At 36.4% G+C, this 22006-nt stretch overlaps 1 protein-coding gene across 2 annotated transcripts in view; it reads right to left on the bottom strand.

The window, feature by feature from the left end:
• FGF14 (fibroblast growth factor 14) overlaps positions 1-22006 on the bottom strand; it is a 231816-nt gene that overhangs the window by 52613 nt on the left and 157197 nt on the right. For both annotated transcript variants that reach the window (XM_053455318.1, XM_053455319.1), the window contains exons 2-3: positions 9405-9515; positions 4034-4137 (exon numbers count right to left, since the gene is read on the bottom strand). In XM_053455318.1, the coding sequence (XP_053311293.1) occupies positions 4034-4137; positions 9405-9515 (215 nt within the window). The remainder of the gene's footprint in view (positions 1-4033; positions 4138-9404; positions 9516-22006) is intronic.

Genomic DNA, 22006 nt, shown 5'->3' with positions numbered 1-22006 from the left:
TCTTAAAGTACGAGGAGTTGTCACCGAAATGGAGGAAGGCTCTGAAACGTCCTTGGGAAATTATTGTATCATCAAATAAGTCCTCTCCGTTCTATCAGTTATTAATTACACATATTAGTCATACCCCTAAGTCACTAATGAGCTGAATCTCACAGACAGCACTCAGTAGACAGATACTAGCTTTATTGTTTCTTTTAACTCGTGTTTTCAAATGTCCTTATTTAGCCCTTGAAAAGCTACAATATTTTAATTATATTTTTCCTATATATAAACACATTTATTTTTTCCCCTGAATATTTGAAAAAAAAAAAAATTTAGAAGTCTGTTTTTCCAGGAAAAAAAAAAAAATGTAAAAAACGCCCAGCGCTGTAACTAGCGGTTAAAAATTATGAAAAGTGATGTTGGGAGGTTTGGCGGCCATTTTTCCCCCCTTGGATAGCACTTCCAGGAAATCCATGTTGCATTAGTTAGCTGCATGAGGGTTCCACGGTTCTGAGGTCTGAATAAAAGACCACCTTCATTATACGACAATGGCATTTTTTTCTGAAAAAACCTTACCGAGCAAAAACTGTAATATTTTACAGTGTTTTCATCTATTTATTATTTATGCTTACTTCCAAATTGCGGAATACCTTAAAAAGACCTTTAAAAGACCCCAAAACAGTGTTCTGAGCTCTATGCAGTTTTTTTAGTATGATTTGAATGGAATACTCAATGAATTGTACAAACACTACAGTGTTTAGATTCTTGCAGCACTACTAAGCTACACCGTTAACTAATGAACATTTAGTTCATAATCCTACGGCATTTTGTAGGGAAATTACACATGCAACACCCAGACCAGCAAATTTTGCAAAATGCAAAGCCAGTGAATCTAGGGGAAGAAAGCTTTGTTTTTCATTTGACTTTGATCGCAAGGTGTATTCGAAAGCTGCCTGAATAATAATGATTACCATCGCCTCCTTCTGCTTCTGAACATTGTTATCTACAGTTCCGTATTTTTCCCTGTGGCTACAAGTTGTGCTTCGTAGACAAGTCAATTATGTGGGCTTATAAAAAAAAATAGTAGCAATCAGCACTGTGACGCGTTTTAAATGTCAAGAGAGACCCCTCAGTGTAAATGCTTTTGCCCGGTGAGAGTTGCTGGTGAATGCAGATATTACAAACTCATAGCCAGATAAGCAGACACTGACATTTTCCCTAATTCCATAAATACCATAATCAAGTGTTATCTTGGCACCAAATATAAAAAAAAACTACAGTTATAGTCAGTTTAAATATAACAGCATAAACTGCTTCATTTCCAAGATCATTTTTAACATGCTTGACCCTAACATAGCTGTTGTCACTTTTTTAATAGGGTTCAACACATCCCAAAAGTCCTTTTTTTTCTTAATTTTTTTTTTTTTTTTTTTTTACAAAACACGCTAATAAAATTTGAACAATTAGTTTACCTCTTATGAAATGTCACGATCACACCTGGGAACTTTGTAAATGAAGTAACCACAAGACCTTTGAAATATTTAATACCATACTGTGAAGATGCTATGTAATGACTCGCCAAATTAGTTACCCAGCATTCAAGCAGGGATATCAACATGCTGGGGGCAAAAGTACCAACTGGGAATCAGCTCCAGACTGTGTGACCCTGACAATTCCCCCCTTCACTCTGAGACCCTGAGATTGGGGGCAAAATCTCTGAGACTCAGGGTCAAACCCTGAGAGTTCCCAGATATGGCCATGATCACTTTCATAACTTTGTCATATTACAGGTTAGGGTTGAGCATCCCCCTTCCCAGCCACATTAATAGTTTTCCAGAGAAGGCTTTAAATTGCTTGAAAATCTCATTTGGGTTAAAATGCAAAGCAGTCTCACCGATTCAGCTCCTTCTAAGCAATATAGCCGTGAAAAATTAGATAGGACTCGCCAAACTTGGGGTGCTTTGATGTAGTGGCGGGCTATGCAATATATGCCCATATAGTGTGATGGAATCCCCAATATTTATGTTTTTTTTGAATGGTATTCTCTGAATATGCCCTGAATTCTTGCTTTGTTTTATGTATTTATTGGTCATTATTTTTCTAGCAGCAGCCCAGGAATTTGAATGTGTACCCTTTATATTATCTGAATGTGCCTTTTATATTTTTTAGGTTGTACACTCCCTTTTTTTGTAATTTTTTCATATTACAGATTAAAAGGAAATGACTACCTTAATAAATCCCCTATTTTGTCACTAATATCACAGTCACACAAAACCAGAAAGGCTTTACCTGCCACACTCTCTGCAAATATAGTATCAAGGTGTAGCATTATGTTTACGTAATAAATACTGAAGGATCATATTGACTTATAATATCCTCTGATTTTCTTTAAAGCGGGCCTTGTTTCTATCTGAAAAGAGCAGATAGTGGTATGTGAGGGATAAGAGCTACTACCAATTTGCTGGTGATAATAGGCCCAACATCACCATGGTAACTAATACACCAAACTAATGAAGAGCCAGTTATAGCTGATCTGACTTAAAAAAAAAATCTGATTTTATAGAAGTTCATTCTCTATCACGTCAAGCACTTTGAGACTGTTTTTAGGAGATACGCTTTGAACTCTTCAAGACATTAGGGAGCCCTGTAAAGGGTGATGTTTCCCAAATTATTACAATAATCTTAAGGAAGGATTTGGTTTGATGGGGTCTACTTTGCAGATAAGGATGGATTACTGGGGAATTGGTGCTTATTAAAACAATTTTCTTCAAAATGTAGGCGATCTATAGTGGGTAGCACTTTCTACAGTGAAATAATCCTCCATAGTTTCAATTTTCTTTACATAGCCTGCAGAACGGTCAGCTATCTTTTCCTGGCAGCGTTTACTACCAATGGCTTGCAGATTACAAGGAGTAATCTTGGACAGTGTCCCCAAATACTAGACAGTTCTAAACAATTTGCTGCCATCCAGGAATTAAAGAAAGCTACAAAAAACCCTAACGGCTGCACTAAAATGTCTACAATGTTTATGTAGGAAAGGTTTCTTCTTGACTATGTCCTCAACATCTCTTTTTTTCTATTTTCAAAAATGGCAGCCTGTCTTAAAGAAATATTGCCATCTTGTGAGATTATTTTCTTTAAACAGCCATAAACCATAAGTCATTCGCATCACCTTGTTTAAATGTCTTTGCTAGACTCTTTATACAAGATTTTCATTTTTTCCTGTTGACGTTGATCATCAGTTTCCCAGAACTAAACTTCTGAGAGCTTGTCATATATCGAGAACAGATATTACATTTCACTTCAGGCCACTACAAGAGTTATATTGTCAATTGTAGAGGTTACTTCTACAAAAAGCACACTTCATAAATCTATGTTCTGTGAAATATGTCTCCATGTCCAATACAAAGGTGCAATGTACTTTTATCTATTGTGTAAGCTTGGATAAACATAGATTTTGATGGCAGAAAACAATCAATCAGTACATGTAGTCTTTCCAATTTATCTGGTGTAAAACTTTATGCGGTCCTTGGCCTTGTGTTATAAAAAAGAAGTCATAAGGCTGTCCAGTATTTACATATCCTCACTGTATTCACCTGTACATGAATACATAGTCTTCTTCCATGACCATACAGGATATGTTTAATATATTCTTCCACTGCTTCATTTTGATATATCTTCTTCCTTTATCGGACATTTCCTTTGTTCCAAGGAAACACTATTTAAGTGTTTTTGAGTTTTTTTGTTCACTAAAGCATCTAAAACAAGTGTTATCCCTGTTTTAATTAATTAAACGGTTGTCTTCCCCTTCTGCCTGTTTTGTTTTGGAATGTATAATAATAACCTGTTCTTGATTCTGTCTAACCTCATATCAGTAGCTGTCTCTCCTTCTAATTCTACCTTTTCTACTAATTTTAGTTCTTATTTTGTGTCTGTTCTGGTAACTTAATAAAAATAATATTACTTACTTCAACCGTTAAAACACTGAACGTCGACATTACTCCTTTTCTTATGTATGCTATCAATTGTTAGTATGAAACATAATACTCACTGATGTGTACAGGTAACCTTCTCCATTCATTGCTATATATAACCCCGTCTTTACACCTTGGATTGCAACAACACGGAGACCCACTGGTATGAGGTTGAATAAAGCTGTAAAGAGAAAATAAACACATTGCATGATTTTGTGTCTTTGGTTTTTCTTTAAACAGTAAAAAGAAAAGAAAAAACGACAAGTCTCATATATTCTCTACACTGTATATATTTGAATATGAAAACTGACGTTTTTGGTAACAAACATTTCAGTATAATTGGCCCATTTAATACAGTCACTAATGTCCATTAAATCACAAACTCTGTTGGTGTTTTCCTGTTGACCACTAGTACTTTGGATAAGTCTGTTATTCTGCCAATATTCTGCTATAAAAAGCATTTTTTGTTGCGATCTGAAGGGTTTTTAACAACAAAAGTCTCATGTTGACATGTAAGTTTTGAATGTGAAAGGTTACTTTCTAACTAATAGTAGCTGAAATAATAAAGCAGGAAGGAGCGATTGATATAACCTCTCTAGATTTGAGAAACACGTTTGACACTGTCCCTCATAGAAATGTTATAAATAAATTGTCGTTTTTGGGTTTGGATGTCACATTCAAAATATGTTATTGTGGGGGCAAGAAAGGTGATGAGTGCCATCAAGGGCAAAACAGCTGTCCAAGGGCGGTGGTCTGGCTTCTGCACTGCTGTCCCAGGCTTTGTTTAGAAGTTGCCTAGCACAACAGACACGAGCTCTAAGGGATCCATGTAAAAAGTGGATTTAGAGACAAAAAGAGGTGTTCATTGTTAAACTGATCTGCATAAATCTACCCAGAATCCCTTGTATTACAGGATTTCTGATGCAAAAAAAACAAGTTAGTGTTTGGCAATGATTCCTTATTTGTTAACTATAAGTGGTTTAGATGTCAAAATAGTTGAATGGATAACACAATGGTTGAGTGACAGGAGACAGAAGGTTGTAGTTAATTATTTATATTCCATTAATGGTATGGTATGTCTTTTTGCAGATGATACAAAGGTCTGCAACGGGGTAGACCTTCCAGGTGGAACAAGTCAAATGACAAGGGATTTAAGTAAATTAGAAGAAATGGTTAAGAGTGTGACAGCTGCAGTTGAATGTTGATAAAGGTAAAATTATGCACCTGGGACATAAAATTCCCAAAGCAGAATATAACATAGGGGACACTGTTCTGTCAGTGACAACAGATTACTTTGTGAGTAATTATTTCTGATGACTTAAAGGTAAGCAGACAATGCACTAAAGTGTTGGAAATAGACAAGACTAAGGGATTTTAATATGTATAGCTTGGAGAAGAGAAAGGGGAGATGTAACATTTAGATACTTAGAAGGAGGGAAGCTTATATGAAAGGTGGGGCAATGTTAGAAGAACTAAAGGTCATAGTCTAAAACTAGAGAGTCAGAGGCATAGATGTAATGTAAGGAAGTTCTATTTTACTGAAAGAATAGTAGATAAATGGAACAGTGTCCCATTGGAGGCTAATACAGTGAGGGAATTTAAACGTATATGGTATAGTCATAAAGCTATCCTGACTATAGGACAGGACCAAAGATTGTCCTTACATCAAGAAAAATGGGCAGACTGAGTGGGCCAAGTGGTTCTTATCTACTGTCAAATGTTTCTAGTGTACATGAACTAATGCCAATCCACAAGCATTTTAGTATTAATAAAATGTTTTATGGATTGTGCATGGGATGTAATTATTGTGATGACACTCACTTGTGTTTTTTTCCGTTTCAGATTTAAAAGTATGGTTACAATGTTATTTGTCTTTACATACATTTTTTTTTAGGTTTCATTTAAAATTATGGGGCATGTGCATTCCTTGGAACCTACTGGGTTTAAACCTGAGTCTCAAGGCTTTTACACCAATCTCACGGTGAATGGGTGCACAGTCTAGAGCTTCCTACAGTAGACTACTTAGAGATCTTCTTCTTCTGGGGAAGTGGTATCTTGAGGGGTGGAATTTGAATACACAGTGCCAGACTGGGAATGAAAAGCAGCCCTGGAAATATTTGGACACCAGCCCCCTGTATCGTATTATGTGGTCAAGTTCTTGTGGCCACCAGCCAGCAGTCCCTTTAATATTGAATATTGATTTATGTCATGCCTCATCCTTCCCTCCATTGTGTATTGTTGACCCCATCGCCTTGTGTACTCATGCCCCCCAGCCAGCCCCTATTTTTTAGTACCATATTCATCACGTTTTTCCTGACAGGTCCTGCTAACACATGAATGTGGAGCTAGTCATGCATGGGATAGGGCTAGTATTACATAGTACTATCCATGGCTAGCCCTGCCCCTTAGACAGAAAGTGGGGCATGGCCAAATATCATTTCTCTGCTTGGAGAAAGAGGAGAGTGATCCAGAGATTTGGGAAAGCAGCACTTCATCCAGAGACTCAGCGTTAAACCCAAAGAGTTTTCAGGAATCATTGTATCCTACTCAGATTTAATGATATCTGGGTGTCGATTCTGGATATTAGTATTTCTTGAGAATAATTTGTATTCATCAGCACCATTATTGGAACACATCTGGTTGACACCAATAATAATCTTTGTGGGGACATATTAAAATATTACTATATGAAGAGTTTCCAGCTGAGCTAATTTTTGGAAGTACCCAGGTATAAGGCACACATGGCTGGTACATTATCCAAGTAATATTTACCCACTCATATGATATTTTATTGAAGCTGAACATAAACTATTTCTAGTAACTTAATGCTAAGCAAAAGATAGCAAAATACTCAGAACTGCTTGGTTGACTAAATTACAAACGCTATGGCATATGATAGATTTCAATGACTTTTAAGGGGGTAGTTTAATGGAAAATATTATTTCTTTGTGCACTAGATACATTGTTGTATACAGTAATGTATTCTAGCACTGGGGAAAAGTGAGCTTTATTTGATATTTTCACAGTAAATTCATTTACCTGCGGACTTAGAGGATGCCATTGTAGGCAAGTCATGTCATATTTCAGTGACATTCCCCACATTGAGCAGATTGTCAATGTAAATGCCAATCTAATGCGTATCTGATAAAGTCCTTTCCTCCACAGAATTTCATAAAACAGAATATCCCTCTAGGGGATTAGAGGTACAGTTCCACTTATGCTATAGAATTAAACTGGTTTATAACTAAGTGCATTCCATGTAATCTCTAGTGCAAGTTAGCCTACTAACTAAAGAAAATTAATTAACTAACTAATTATTACCCTCCCATGGACCATAGCAAGCATTAAACAGCATATCATAGTAACTGAACAAGTAAAGTGAAATAATACAGGGAGTGATACAATGCCAAGAGTCTTGTGGGGGCTTAATCTAGTTCCATTTGACTACCTCCTTTATTTTGATGCTATTGATTATATTTATTAAAAAGGTGACCAATTGACTTGTTAGAGGTTCATTGTTGTTCACAATTTTCAAGGTAAGGAATTAAGATCAATTAGTCCCCAACGTGCCACTGCATGCTAAATCGCAGCCATTCTTTTTGTTGTGATGTGCATTCCAATACCTCGGGATTGTTTTTTCTTTTCAGCACCCTTATCCAGAAGGACTAAGCAAGTTTGGGCAAAATGGAACAGGCCAATAAGACCAATAGAAAGAATCCTGCTAATAAACAGTGGGGGATGAGAAGACTGGCCAAAAGTCATAAACATAAAGGAGAACAAGTCCTGAAGAACTTCAAGAATGTGAATTGTACCAAGGAAAAGAAAGTGGAATAGACACATTAACACTTAGACCTCCAGCTATTGTTCTGTCTCCAAGAAAGCCTCCAGGCCTGATGACCATTATAGGAATGAGGTCTCACATCTCACATTGACCGGCCAGCAATACATGATTTTATATATATATATATATATATATATATATATATATATATATATATATATATACACACACACACATCTACACAAATATCACTAAGAACCACATATTCCTATTTTATTGCATACTATAATCTCCTGGATATTAAGATCTCAGTGTATTATTTAAATGGATCTGGAATGGGACCAACCAAGGGGGGAGCTGAATAATAATAGGGACAAGGCAGAGCAGCAGGCAGAGGGATTGTATTGTATTTCTTAATTAACCTATATTTATATCCATATGTCACACTCAAGGGAGTACATTCTGTGTTTGGCATGGGTTCCGTGTTCTGAAATGGTAATGCTTAGCCAGTGGCAAATGATATAATACAGATTGCATTAACTTTTGAGTCAACAGAATGCCTGTGCATCAGTGAGAAATTCAGCATCTCAGAAATTAATTTAATAAATATTTTTGCCTAACCGGGAAGCAAGTATAAAGTACTAAAAAAATACCCTGTAATTCTAACATTGTGATAATAACTGGATTTTTCACAACCTTTAGTAAACAATGCAGTGGTTAGTATATTTTTTAGATACTGTTATATTATTATAATTATTATTTTTTAGATATTGCAAAATGTCTAATGTATATATAAATACAATAAATATATAATTTAATCAGTCCTATTGGCCAACTTTATTTTATTAATAATAACAATACTAACATTTTGCATGTGAGACTATTATGATGGTTAAACCAATATGACAATAGTATGCCCCAAATTTTCATGAAATAAATCAAATATGCTACGTATTTTTATAAAGAAGGATTCAGAAAAATACTGAAAGGTATTTTTTTTATAGAGGAAATTTTAAGCATTATTATTACCTTAACTTACAAATAATTACCAGCCATTTTTGTCTCATATTATGGTTGGAAAAAAATCTCATTTTAAGAAAATTTGCCAGAACATTTTACTTAGAGATGCCTTGAGCTTTGTGTGAATTATCCCCCCCCCCTTTTTCATTTTTAGCCCTGGGATATTGCTTTAAATTACTGGTGAAAGGAATATCCAAGAAGACAGATGTTTTGATGACAGTCCCATCCAAAGACCTCCAGGAACGACAGAAGTGAGATTGAATGCCAATAACGTACTGTTATGTTGCTGTAAAGTTCCACCGTGATATTGATATTAAAAAAAAGGTTACACACTGTCAAGCAATTTAAACATAATATTTTCATAACAGGCAGCGGGACCCCCATAGTTTAATTTTTACCAGTAAGGGTGTCCTGGATGATAACTTTTTGATCCATTAATATTATTACTTATTTATCTTTAGTGCAAAATAGGTTATCCAATGCATTTTATCATTAAAAAGACAATCTCTTTTTAAGGCATTTAACATCATCTTCATCTTTAATTACCCTAAGAAGTTATTTCTTACACCCGGGCTGCACAAAAGAAAGCCAATGACCATTTTGAACAGTTTCACATACTTCTTATAGCAGGTATTATCAATACTCACTAGAATTGCTGCTGTCATCCTTGGTTCCATCAAGAGTTCCATCTGGGTGCATTTGCAAGTAATATCCTTGCCTGCAATATAACCTGGTCACTATGCCCTTGAGCTGGGGATCTGCAAGACAGATATATTGTGCCATTAGTTTAAAAACCTTGCCATCACTGGTAAATTGTGTTTCTCTTGTTTGCGATTTAAAATGTCGTTTCATCCCCTGGCTTTCCATGATGACCCTTTTCAGACAAAAAGACATGCATCTGAGAGAGGATTTCTCAGGAAACCAGACTATACAAGTTTTTATGACCTCTTTGCACACTTAACCTTTTCATTAGAAGAGGTGTGGTCACCACCACTGAATACGAGACTAGGTCATGGGTAATCTAGACACATGTCCAGACCCATGTAAGCTTGTGACACATGTCCAGACCTAACTATATGATGAGTGTGATCAGAAAAATTCAGGTTTATTACATGCTTTTGGCAAATTCTGTTTATTGTCAATATAAGTATAATGTTTAAGATATCATTAAAATGAATCTATTAATACACTATATTATTGGGACATGAATTATATATATATATATATATATATATAATTCATGTCCCAATAATATATATATATATATATATATATATATATATATATATTTTATACCCTGTTGAGATATAACGCAAATCGTAATGGTTAGTCCATCAATATTCTAATAGAATCTGACATTGCATAAATATACTTGAGATATGGATGTCGTTGTATCCTAAACTGATATTTATACATAGACTTTGAATCACATCCTATTACTGTTCTAATAACAAAAAAACACCATATTCAGACACTTCTTCTACTATTGGCCTCTTATAATAAGAACAGACAATGAAGGAAAAGGACACATAATAAATGACAAAAGTTGGCAAGCAAATAAAATATACAAAAACATAATCTTCCTTTACTATACACTATTGTAATGAAAAGCTTTATCCTTGTAAGAATGTTCTGTTAATGCCAGTTGCAATGCACATTATGATAAATAGAAAGCTATATTAACAGCCAATGGAAACTCATAAATTATCCAATTGTTTTACTTATTGAATTCTATAGGGGCCACAAAATACATGTTTTTTAAGAAAAAAAATTGTAATCACCTGTAGCTAGGTACACACGGGAAAATATTGTTGATTAATGCCGCATAACACAGGAATATGGATGTGCATTGCATGATCAGAATATATAACACATTGCACATTTAACTCTAGTTAAACTTCTAGTGAGAACTGAATTAAACCAGGATAATGAAATGTATGAAAATATATAAATTAATAATGAAAACATGCAAAGTAATGTGAAGCAATAAGCACATTATTTCGCCTTGATTTTGTTTCACAAGCACACAAATATAAGAAGCTTTGTCCTACCTACTATATTGTTATTGGTAATTCTGTTAACATAAATTTATTTTGTTAATGATATGTTTTGGACTATGGTCCATCAATGTATTTAGAGTTTTTAACCGAGGCTAAAATGCCTTATTTCTCCCAAGAGAGTCTGACCTATCTTCCTTGGCGCTGTGAGGGTGTAATAATAATATTATCAAATATTAAATTAAGATAATTAAGAGCCAAAATGTAAACATGAATTTGGATGTACTTTAATGTGCAAAATATTTGGTCAATACATCGTGCCAGAAAATGTTTAAAATGTAATGTTTTTGTTCATATTATTAGCATAAACCCACAACCTGCTCTGTATTACATATTTCATAAGGAGATTACATAGACGCGAATACACACCCAAAACCATTTTTCTGCACCTTTCAAAAGTGGTAGGCATACCCCCAATTTTATTTTAAGGATCATTAAATTAACTAAATATTCACATGCTTGCAATGCATTTTCCCACGCCATTGGCATAGAAACCGGTTAGACTTGCTGGACTACCAGAGCAGGTGGGGGCAAAGACCATCCATCATAGAAATCATCTGCTTTGCCACAGAAAATGGTAAAGATGCTTAAATACCTTAATGTAAATAAATCAACCACCCCCCCCCCAAAAAAAAGAAAAAAAGAATGAGAAACTTGAAGTCTATGCAGGACTACCTCCTTAAGTACAACAAATATATCTGCAAGTCCATAATATATATATACAGGGGAGGGCTGGCAGCCTAAGGCCTGGGGGGCAAGTCAAGTTAAGTGAGCTTTCACCCCTCACGCTGCTCCCATCACTTGGCGGCCATCGCATTCGGCCGCTGGGTGCTGATGCCACCGGCCGGCGCTGCTTGAATACTTTTTTTTTTCATTTAATAGCCGATCCGGCCACAGGGGGTGCTGTCTCATCAGCCTGTAGTTGTGACCCAGTTGCAACACCCTTACACTGAAGCAGAGCTTTATATGTTAACTATGGCCTTACCCAATATATTTTTCCTAGGAAACATTGTGCATTACTGCTACATAAACAGACTATGTGGCTTGAAACCTGCCATATAATGCCAAACAAGGCAAGTCAGGAAGAGATTGGTGGAAAGTGGAGGCAGCGACAGATGGTGTTTTAAAATAATTGAAAATATATTATAAAATGAAGAATTACCAAGAAGCCAGAATCTCATGATCAATGAACATCAATCTTCAAAGTTCTTGACTTGCATTAATGAAATCCTTTTACATTGACATTCCAGGTCAAATCACAGCCTGATTATAAAACAGTGATATTTAATCTAAAGCGACAATATACAACTACATATCATTAACTGTCCAGATTTTTAAACTGAAATCCATTGTAAAAAATATTTCTTAAGATACATTTTTACCATTTTATTTTATTTATTTGAACAGGTTTTAGATAAAGGAGGTATATAGACTATTTGGTCGATTGAAATATATTCTTTGGTTTGAGATATAAACATAAATTGGCTAGTGGGGAGTCTTACTTTAAAGTAAAACCAGGTTGCTTAAAATGGGAACCTCTGTTCATATTTAGAGTTCCATTACCATATTTAAAGTTATACAATAATGGCAACATCTTAAAAGGGAACAATCAACAAGTTGCAAGGAAAATAACAAAATACCTATATATCTCCATAAAAGGCTGGCATGGGTCTAGAGCTACATTATCCAATGATCACAATCTGGGTATTTGCAGAGGGTGTCTGTGTCCATAGGAACCATCCACATCCATTTCTAATGTTGGTAAACTCAAAGGGATGCTCCATAAAATACTTTATTCCAGCATTATTGTTTGCTAATTTTATGTTCTGCCTATGGTAACCAATGTCTTAAAACAGCATTGCATGAGCCATTTGTCATCATGGTACCTGATGCCCGTACCTGGGAACTTCCTAGGGTAGAGGTACACAGATTGACCCCTCTTTTAGAGTGGTTTCATGAATGGGCAGGGCTGGCCACTTATAGGGGTGGGGCTAGCCCCTGGAAGCCTTTAGTGGGTGGGGAACAGGAGGGACACGGGTAGGGATTGGGCATTCCCAAACGTTGCGCCTCTACCCAGAAAAAAAACCCATTATGTACCAGGTGCAATATTAGTTTTTTGGTTTTTTCATATATTGTGATGTTAAGTTTTTTTTACATGTGCTTTAAATGTATCACAATAACGTTTTTACAATTTTGCTTACACTGGTGAAAAACTACATGTGTAATAAACAGCATCAGGATGGCAACTTTCAGCAAGAGAGCCATGTCCAGCATTATAACAAAAGGGCAACCAAAAAGACTGCTCGCAATACCTCCCACTGCAACAGATTCAGAGCATGTTCACACAAACTAAAAGACTGCACAGAAAGGTCAGCACATCAGGTAGTCATGGTTCAATATCCATCTAAACATTGGCAGTTATCTTCTTTCATTCATCATCTGTGGCTATATGTGGAACTGAACTAAAAGTGTCCTTTTCAATAACGTCTGCTTGGCAAGTGTAAATAATGTGGTCAAAAAAAGGAAAATTGGTTTGTGAAACCTTTATTAGACATAAAAAGAATCCCTTATCTTTTAGGGAACAATCATTTTTTCCCTACCATATTTGATAGCAAACTGTAGGATATAAATCATACAGAGCACATGTGATGCAAAGTTTCTAGAATGGTTACAAAAATGGGTACGAATGGGATGCAATAGTGACACCATTTTTAAAAATTTGTACCAGGATCACTTTTAATACCATAATTATAACTGAACATTTGTGGCTATATCATGGGAAAATATTATTTCTATAGATTTTGTAATCATAAAAATGACCATTATAGGTCAACATCTCATTCATTATTCATCATTAACTCAATGTGTTAATGCTTAAACAATTTAAATGTGTATTCAATGTATTACATTTGGATTTTTGCCCAGTAAAGTGATTAAAAAAACACCTTAAGCTGAGAAGCAGAAATGACCAAAGAACATATAATTAATGGAGGGCTACATTTTTCAAAGTCTGGATATGCATGTAAGAGCCAGGATCTAAAAATCCATGGAATTATTCTTTAAAAACCCCTGTGCAGGTGGTTCTTTTAACAGATGGAGTATGGTTTCAGAAGTACAATGCTTCATTGGTTTTCACTCTATATTGCAATCAAACCCCTAAAAATCACTCATCCTACTCTTTAACGCTCTAAGAGTGACAACAGTGTGCAGAAATGTTATAATAATAATATTCTTCTGAAGCCATACTCAATTGCATAAATATCTTAAACCACATAAAACATTTTGGTAAAACCCCACCCCTAACTATACCCCCCAAAATGAGTTCCCCTGTGTCCATTGAGATACACAAATATGGCCATATTCCAATATTCTATGCCAACTGGTCTTGCTAAGGCTAGTCCCTACACTGCCACTATGGGTCGTAATTGTGAGGACTTCCAGGTAAATATGATGCAGTCACCTTGTCAGCCACTGGAATGTTTCTACTCTAAATGTGGAAACGCTGGTCATATTTACAAAATACTAAATGTGGAGGAAAAACAGGAATATTGGATTAGTTTCCATGTTCTTTGCTCCATTTTGTCCCTAAATTACCATTTCTCAACATGACTCAACAATTTAATGTGCATCAGAAACAGCACAACATTCTCAAACCAATCATCAAGGATTTAGAACTGTTCATGATTTAGGGACTAATCGAAATCTGGGATACCCAACAAACCAAGAGAGTTCCAAGATAAAGTTCATTTTTAGTAACAATCATGTACCTATTTTTCAGTTATTCGGTACTTAATGTAAAACTATGTTACAAAGATTTGCCATAGTTACATCTGCACTAATCTAGGAGCAAGCAGTCTCTATGTGTTCAGTACATATTGTAAGTGCCGAAACCTGTTCTGTGTCTTGGCATTTAAACAACTCCTGCCCTAAGGGCACAGGTTCAGCCTTCTGTTTTTTTATCTTCTTTTGAAAGACTTGTTCCTAGGAGAAAATGTTCTAGTTAACTCTTTCTCAACAAGCTAGAGGTTCAATGTGTGGCAGAACTAACACTCATTTGGAAGAACAGACAGACATGCCATGTGCAGCATACCTCAAACTGTAACATGAATTTGTGCTTCACAAGAATAAATCACAATAATTCTATTTATTGTACTAATTAATTTATAGTAATACCATAGTTATAGATACATAGAACTCTATACTGCACAGGATTTGTGTGTGGGAGATGCAGGGCTGACCCTAGTGTTCTTAGTACCCTAAGCAAATTGTGACATCAGGTTCATCCCTCATGAATGCACTTGCTTGGTTACACAGGAAAAAAAACACGTCTGAGCCATTGCCAGGTTATTCCAGAGGGGTATTTGCCTTCGGTTTAGCCCCCAGGCACCCCCTCCAAGGCCACCGACCTTACTGCGGAGCACTGGGATATGATTTCATTTCCCAGCACTCTGAGACTGAAAGGTGCACAGCACCTGCCATCCTAGGCATCACTTCAGACATCGCTAGCTCAGTGCCCTGGGCTGATCAGATTTTTATGCTTTATTTATGTGATTGTAACAATTTAAAGACATTGCAATTAATGGGCAGACTAGATTGGCTGATTGGTTCTTATCTAGGGTCAAATAGTATGTCCTATCATCATAAAAAATATACACTGTATTTGGTGGAATTCCAAAAAAAAAATTAGTTATGTCTTAGGGCAGAGGTAGGGAACGTCCAGCCCACGGGCCGTATAAGGCCCAGAAAATGAACTGTGACCGGGCCAACCAACGATCACTTCCGCAGGCGCCTGCTGCTTACCTATGCATAATGTGCGAGCAACGTCTCTTGTACCACCCAGGGGAAGCAGGAGCCCAGCAGAGTCGTGTCAATTTACATCATATCACATGACCCTGCTCCGTTCCTGCTTCCTTTGGGCGGTAAAAGAGATTTTTTTACAGAGAGTGCGAGCAACACAGAGGGAAGCGGGGGCCCTGCAGAAGTCTGCGAGAAGCACAGAGAGATCTGCTGTCCAGGTAAGGGGGTGAAGGAGGGTGTATGAATGAGTATGTGTGATTGAGGGAATGAATGAGTATCCGTATGAGGGAATATTTGTGAATGAGTATATGTGAATGAGTCAATTAATATTTTTGATTGAGTGAATTAATTCATATGTATGTGATAACATGGATGTGTAAGTAGGGGGGCATGGCACATGGAGGCTCGTTGAGGCAGTGATGGCAGAGGGAGGCTGTTTGTGGCAAATATGCCACAGGGAAGCTGTTTGGGGCAAAGATGGCAAGTCCTATGCGTCCAGTCTGGGTGCTAGGCAGGTCCTGTAGATGCAATCTGGGTGCCAGGGCTGTTATAAATACCCCTGTCTTAGGAGATAATTTTGAGAAAAATTTTTAGAAAGCAGAAAACAAGTCTTAACCAGGGGACTATTCTCTGCAAAGAGATTTAATGATCACATTAAAAGGAGGACACTTTTATTTTAAAGGCCATGGCTAAAGGGGCAACTGGGAAGGGGGTCCTATTGTTTTGCATTCCAAAAGTACTATTTTGTGTAGTCCTGTAAAAGTAAAGTAACCGGATTTTTCAATATTAAACCCCTTTGTGAACGTAATTCAAATCCTTTTAGCCTATAAAATACAACATGTATTTATTCTTTAGTTCTAAATAAAAATGTATATTATTGTCCTACTTTTAACAATTTTGAAAAAGATGATTTATATTCAGACTAATTAAGGAAAGTAATATGAAAAACAATAATCCTCAACTGAGTAGTCAATATGCATATGTTATATACCACTAAAAATATAAATACTGTTGGAATAATATTCATCAGGGAAACTTGTGAAGGAATTGTGCAGACCTATTTTAAGTTTGCTGCTCTCATAAAAGAGAAAGATCACAAACATGAAAGGGAGAACAGATGTCTGCCGGGGATCCCTTCGTTTACACAGAATTCATTTTATAATACTACAAAGATGGGTTTGGTGGGATCTCCTGTGAAATCCCTTAAAAAATACTATTTCAAGACATGCATATCTTGAAAGTTGAAAAATGCTATCAGTCAAAGCAAAAAAAAGAAAAAAGTACAATAGAATCTCAGAATTTGACACCGGATAACAAGCACATTAAGCTGCCCAGTTTTTCATGCCATAAAAAACTCAAGCCTTATTCATTCCCAGGTCTTAATTCAGCTCCCTATCCCTGGCATGTTTACATTTCCTCACTACATTAACATCTACCATTTTTGCTGGAAGACTGTTCCACTTATCTACTACCCTCTCAGGTAAGTAAAACATCTTTACATTACAACTAAGCCCCTGACCTTCTAGTTTTACACAATCAAGTCTTGGCTTGACCTGTGTGCTTTGAAATATTTTCTAACATGTTTTGGCCTTCAACTATTCACCATTTTAGCCCCCCTTCTCTGATCTCTCTCCTGATTATCTATATCTTTCTGGGGTACCCAGAAATGTATAAAATACTCTAGATGCCGTCTGATTAGAAACCTATAAAGTGGCAGAACCACCTCTCTCTCTCTCTTTCTTCTAATGTCACTCTAAAGTCTTACGCCCCTTGCTTATTTCTCACAGCACAGTACCCCCATTATTATATTTTACCTTGGCTTCTCATGTCCCAAAAGCATTATTTTACATTTTGTCAATACCAAACTTACTCTCTTGACCATTCTTGTAATTTATTTTAATACCTCTGCTGTCTCTGAGGACTTAACTACTAATACGATAGATACATTTATTTCTCTGCTGACACAGGACCACAAGATGCCTGACATGCTATTGATACAGATTTTAAGCCTTTTAAAGGGGGATTAATGCCTGAAACAACCAGTCGTTCCGTTGTCTGTCCACAGTATTCTTCTACCTGATCATTACTTCCAATTGTGTTTATCAGTTACTAGAGCTTCATTCTGGAGGCCTGCCAAATTTATTAGGGGTTCTGGTGAGTAATACTGAGCTCATATGCATATGGTGATGATTTGCTCTTTATTTTGAATATATATTTGACATTTCATATTTTTGGAAATACTATTTAATATTACCCATGCCCTTTGGGTCCGTCTATTAACACAAGAGGTTAGATAAGTGATAATATACTCTAGTAGACCATTTCAGGGAAGAAAAGCACAAGTTAATCATGCTGTATAAAATGTCGCTTTAATCTATTCTCTTATTTCTCATTCATAGCGACTGTTATATAATTAAATGCTGGAGCATATTAGAGAAGTCTAAAATGTAATGTCATACCACAGCCTTTCGAGATTTAATGAACCACAAGGCAGAGATAATTTTTTTCTTCAAATTGTGCTGAACTTCAAATAATGTTAACTGTAAAGCAAGTAACTATTTTTAATGTGGAACTCCTTGTCAATTCTTATCCTTTTTTCATGTCATGTTAAATCAGGTAGTAGCCGGCAGATTTCCGCACAAGAGGATAAACCAAGCAAATGCCCTAAATATAGTGTATGGCTGAGAAAGCTGTAAATACTTTAGAAGCAGGAAGTGACTGAGACTATCCAGGGCCAACAAAGGTCATGCCCCCCCCTGTGGTGATGCCCCTCCCTTAGCCACACCCTATAATGACTACTCCTCTTCCTGGTTAAACCCCTCCCTTGTGGTTACACCCAGCCCCCCATTTTTCTTATTAAATATATATTAAATAATAAGGGCAACAATTGAAAAAAAACAATTTTGTGCACATAATGTTAAATACACAAATATATATAGATACAGAAACTCAATCTGAAAAATATAAAAAATTAATTGTCCTTAATAGGGTAAATGTCTATTGGTTCATAGGGTGGTCCTCAAAGGTTGATGGGTTTTAGAGCGCTGACACTCTAGACCTCCTTAAGGCCCATACGCATTTCTTCACATCAGTAGACAGGATTTTATCTCTGACACCACTTTGAGGGAGTCCACGCACCTTGAGATGCCATCCCCTTCTCCCCCAAAGGATCTATCCCTTCACCCCAGACAACTTCAGATAAAAGGATGGGTTCGCATGTGGGGGTGGCATTTCTGAGGGCCGATAACTTCATCCCAGACAACTCCTGGAGAGCCTCAAGGATGACAGGCTCTCAAGGTATTTTCTAGGATGACAGCCCTTTGAGACCACATTACTCCCGAGTGGGAGTTATATGCCATCAAAGAGTTGTCAATCAAGACACACCTTTGAGGGCCCCTCACTCTTTTAAGCTGCCATCACATCAAGCTGGCAGGAGTGAAGGGATGGGTCCCCAAATGGGTATTGGCAGCTCAAGGTAATGAGGACACCAGGGTATCTACCTATGTAAAATTCAAAAGAAAATATATTGTGGGCCCCTAACATTATAAATCATAGAAGCGTTTGCTCCTTAGCACCCTTCCCAGCACTGCCTATAATCCAGCCCCAGAGCTCGTCAAATAACGGTTTGATTTTTTACATGAGTAACCTTCCATTTTGTTTTCTAATAGTATACTCACAGATTAAGTATATTAAAAATACATTATTAAGTATCTCCTAGAAAAATAAACATATATTGTTTTTAGGCTGCTGTCATATTGGTGGATATAATTGCACCTGTAACGCAACTGATAAATTACTGTATGTCTGGTCAATGTGAAATTTTCTTAGTGTGACATAGGTATATTATATTATTATGTTAGGTGTGATATTAGGTATATCAGGTATATATAAATATTGCATTAAGAAAATGCAATGTGGCTATTTATTAAGGTATAAAGTGCGAAATATGGTCTTGTTGATAAAGCAGCCAATGAAATGGTCACATCAACAGCATTTCACCAGCGGCTACGATGATAGAACCATTTTCCACACTATTCACTTGAATCCGGTTTTTATAAATAATCCCAATATGTTTTAAATTTCAAACTTTTATATCCACTCTGGCTCTCAAAGTATAGAGCTGTGCAGCTCCCGGCAATGTGTATGAGTCATTGGTGGACAGAAGGCCCTTACCAGAGTAAGTTAGGCTCCATTTCCTTGTCAAATTTGCTTTAGGGCACAAATATTACTGAAGGACTTGCTTGACTATGCTCCCTGAGCTGGATACGCAGACTTACAGCGGTCAAAATGTCTTTTCTCCTGATTTATGACTTGATAATAATACAGGAGTTTTGGTGAGAGAAAAAGAGAGCTGAAGAGAGAATGTCAGGCTGCGTGTCCGCAATTAACTTTAAAGATTTTTCTGGATAAAGTTGCAACTGCTGTGCTGTTAACCTTTGGACTGCTATGTGTAATGACAGCTTGTATATGAAAATGGACGTGTATATGAAAAATGCTGTTTTTTTTATTTTTTTTAAGAGAGAAGGTGGAAGAGTACACACACAGACATACACACCCACACACCCATTAGCTTAGCTGGCCAGATCTTGGTCAGGTGAAGACTACTGTTTAGTAAATAGGAGTAGGTTTTAATTTATTTAAATAAAAGCCTGAAAAAACTCTAGGGTCTGGGATCTCCTACCTTTCCTGCAGCCCGCAGTGTCCTGGGAGGTACCCTCCTACCAGATATATATATATATATATATATATATATATCATAATTGCCCCATGATTTAAAAAAAATACCAAAGTAAACAAGGCCCTGAAATTTTGTATACAACACAGGTTTAATAATTTAGGATGTCTAGAAAAAAAAAAAAACCCAATACACTGAATACGTGTAACCCCCCCCCAAAAAAAAAAATCTCACGTATACAGAAAAAGTAGCTGCTCTCTAAGGAAGCAGGGATTTCAATGGGAGGAAGAACCTACATTGTCCATGTTTCCACTTTTCACTTTCACGTGTAAGGTTGTTTTAGTAATTCTACTCATTTGAAATATACCTTCCTATTTCTTTATATATCTGGGGTTTTTTTTACTGACATAATCATTCTCTTGTCTTTCATTGAGGCAATAGAGCAGTTTTGCAAAGCATATCTATATCCTTCCTTGAGAGAGAGAGGGCTAAAATAAATAATATTCTGGATGGCACCTCACCAGCAACCTATAAAGTGCACTTCACTCTTTGCACTAATGAGTTCTGCTACCTAGCAACCTCTTTTCATTTCCTGCCATATAATGCCTGCCTACCTTTAAGTCATCAGAAAAATCGACTCCAGGCTCTTTTCACAGTGCTCTGAACATTATATTCTACTTTTCAATGTTAATGTCCTCGTTCAGTAAATTTTTATTTATCAACATAAACGTCAGTCACCAAAACTCAACTCAACTGTTAACATATTCCTAAGTACCACTGTATGTTAGATTGACTGAATCAGAGAGACTGATGGATATAGGCAATAGCTAGATGGTTCTAATAGTTATTGCATGCCATTTAATTCACTCCATACCACAAGGCATTTACTAGAACTTGCCACAGCTTGGAAGCAACACTTTTGTACTCTAGCACTACAGTAACATGCAAACCGTGATTTAACACGTACATCGCACTTCCTAATAATTGTTTCACACTTGCAATAAGTGAGTTGCTATAAGGACTGCCCTTCAATGAAATTACCTTCTCCTCTTGTATCTGTATGTCTGCCCATTTTCTACTATTACTTAGACTATAAATTGTAAAGGGCCGGCACATCCAATTTTATGCATATCTGTATGACTACAGAGCTACATTAACTAAAGACATTTGGGGACATAGAATCCGTTTGCCGGTCTATAAGTTGATGTTGAGTTGTAGTACAAATGTTAAGCACACATATGCTGTTAAATGCACATCCATGGGTGTGTAACTTTGCCAAAAAAACTGTGCTTGAGTGGAAACTAGATAAAAAATCCCACATTACTGTGGACACAGTGGACAGGGTGATAATTCTTGCATATTAAAAATCTCTTGTAAACATTTGGGGTATGAAGTGTTTTACTTGAAGGTACGAAGCAACCCTCGGTGGAAGTATGAAGAATTTTCACTTTGACTGCCTTTTCAGCTGTAGCTCTAGAAAAACAGACATAGAATTGTCCATGACGAAATACAGGTTGGGACAAATATATTCCAATAGTAATTAAAGTCTGACCCTGACTTTTGTTCACTGCAAAACTTAACTGGAAGTTGCCTTAGTTTCAGAATAAAAGGAAAATCACTATCCGAGGGTGTCGAATCAACATGAAATCCATACTACTGAAAATAGCGTAGTTGGCCACAGGTTCTGTATCATTTGCAAGAGAGCACAGTATGTACCAAA

The sequence above is a fragment of the Spea bombifrons genome, chromosome 2, assembly GCF_027358695.1.
Source record: "Spea bombifrons isolate aSpeBom1 chromosome 2, aSpeBom1.2.pri, whole genome shotgun sequence".
NCBI lineage: Eukaryota > Metazoa > Chordata > Amphibia > Anura > Pelobatidae > Spea > Spea bombifrons.
This window is presented reverse-complemented; position numbering and strand designations above follow the sequence as displayed.